Source organism: Alexandromys fortis, unplaced genomic scaffold (assembly GCF_014885135.2).
Source record: "Alexandromys fortis isolate MF-2015 unplaced genomic scaffold, M_Fortis_MF-2015_v1.1 scaffold_30, whole genome shotgun sequence".
In the NCBI taxonomy this organism is placed as follows: domain Eukaryota; kingdom Metazoa; phylum Chordata; class Mammalia; order Rodentia; family Cricetidae; genus Alexandromys; species Alexandromys fortis.
In genome coordinates, this window is record NW_026067922.1 from 3,699,838 (window position 1) to 3,701,665 (window position 1,828).

The 1,828-nt window shown below is 51.0% G+C and overlaps 1 protein-coding gene across 1 annotated transcript in view; it reads right to left on the reverse strand.

Moving 5' to 3' along the window:
- LOC126501281 (b(0,+)-type amino acid transporter 1-like) overlaps positions 1-1,596 on the reverse strand; it is a 10,259-nt gene extending 8,663 nt beyond the window's left edge. The window contains exon 1 of the mRNA XM_050141887.1: positions 838-1,596. Coding sequence (XP_049997844.1) covers positions 838-1,596 — 759 coding nt within the window. The remainder of the gene's footprint in view (positions 1-837) is intronic.
- Between the last annotated feature and the right edge of the window lie 232 nt (positions 1,597-1,828).

The window sequence follows — 1,828 nt, forward strand, 5'->3', positions numbered from 1 at the left end:
CTCTCTCTCTCTCTCTCTCTCTCTCTCTCTCTCTCTCTCTCTCTCCTCATGCACTTTTGTCTCTAAACTGACATTCTCTTCTCAAGCTGCCCTCCAGTGAGGGCAAGCCTTTGCCAAATCTCTGAAAGCTGGAATGCCCCTAAGCCAGCCCAGGGGGGACAGCAGGAGACTTGCAGTTCCTATTCTGTGAGAATTTGAAACTCCTACAAGGGAAAAAGAAAACAAACAACATCTCAGAAAATATATTTATAGCAAAGAGTCAGTATATTAATAACCAAAGGTCTAAATGCCACAACAGAGTCCAGGGTAGCCCTTCAGACCAGCTAGCACACTGATTATCCAGACCAGGTTCACAGGTTGGGGTGAAAAGGCAGGACTGGGTTGTTTCCCAAGCCAAAGTATGCTATGTCCTCTAGTGGCACCCAGACTTTGGAAAATATGAACAAGTATCTACTGCAGTGTTCTGGAGGGAACAAGACAGGGGGTAGCCAGAAGAATCAATAAGAATGCTGGCAGTACGAATTCAGAATAATTCCCCTTTTGTGAATTTGGTTTTCCCCTGTAAAACATGGAGTGTTGATGGCTACCTCCAGGGGCAGAAAGATGAGTCCATGGGGTATGATAGTATGAAGTACTCTGCTTTAGTTAGAAGCTGTTGATGAAATCCCATAAACTAATCAAGGCAGATGGGCTGCCATGCAGTCCCCTGAGTATAGCAAGGGAGCCTTGATTCCAGTCAGATCGCTCATGATCCTGGTCATTTGAATAGTTGGAATCCCAGTTCCTGGAGCTGCGGATGCTCAGAGGTTCACCCCTAGAGCAGCACACTCAACTCACCTTTGGGTTCTTGAGCTCCTCTACAACCATGTTGATATTATTCCAGCCATCGAAGGACCACAGGCCATGGTAGAAAGCCATGCCAATGCGCCCTGCCTGCTGTGTTGTGTTGTGGAAGGCAAACGGCAAGGATTCTGCACGACTGCGGCCCTGGGCCAGCACCACAGCCCCACCCACTACAATGACGAGCAATGAGAACACCTTGGCAGCTGTGCACACGTTCATCACCACCGTGGCTATCCGGGAGCTCCAGAAGTTGATCAGTAGCAGTAACAGGATGCAAGAGGAAGCTACAATCTTGACCGTGATCTGAGGGAATGAGGAGCAGCCTGGGTAAAAGGGAGCCAGCGCATATTCAGCAAAACTCAGAGAGATGGCCGTGATGGCAGCGGGTCTGGCCACCAGGACAAACGTGTAGATAACCAGGAAGGCAGGCAAAGAGCCGAAGGTTCGTAAAATGTAGGCATAGTCTCCCCCAGACTCAGGAACCAGACTGCCCAGTTCAGCATAGCACAGGGCACCCAGCATGGCCAGGAGGCCACAAGTGGCCCAGACAACAAGACTGGCTCCAGGACTACCCATGTAAACCAAGACCCCCTGTGGGGACATGAAGATGCCAGAACCAATCATACAGCCAGCAGTCATGGAAACTGCACTCCACAGACCAATCTCCCTCTTCAGTGACAGTCCTGGTGCCCCACTGTCATGCTCTGGCCCTGTGGGCTTCTCACTGCCATCTTGCTCCTCGCTTCTCTCCATCTCCAGACTTCAGCAGACACTGCCTCTGGTTGGTGACCAGTCCAGCCTCTGGTCCCTTTTGTCCGTGGGTTTCCCGAGGGCGTTAATGATTACAGTGCTGGAGGGAGTCCAAGCCAGAGGGCAAAGATACAGGGTGCCATCTAGAAGGAGCTGATCAAGCAAGCACCAGACCAGCTCAAGTCTCAGTACAGACAGTCTGTGGGAGCCTGGGTCAGAGAGTCGGTCAGGAAAG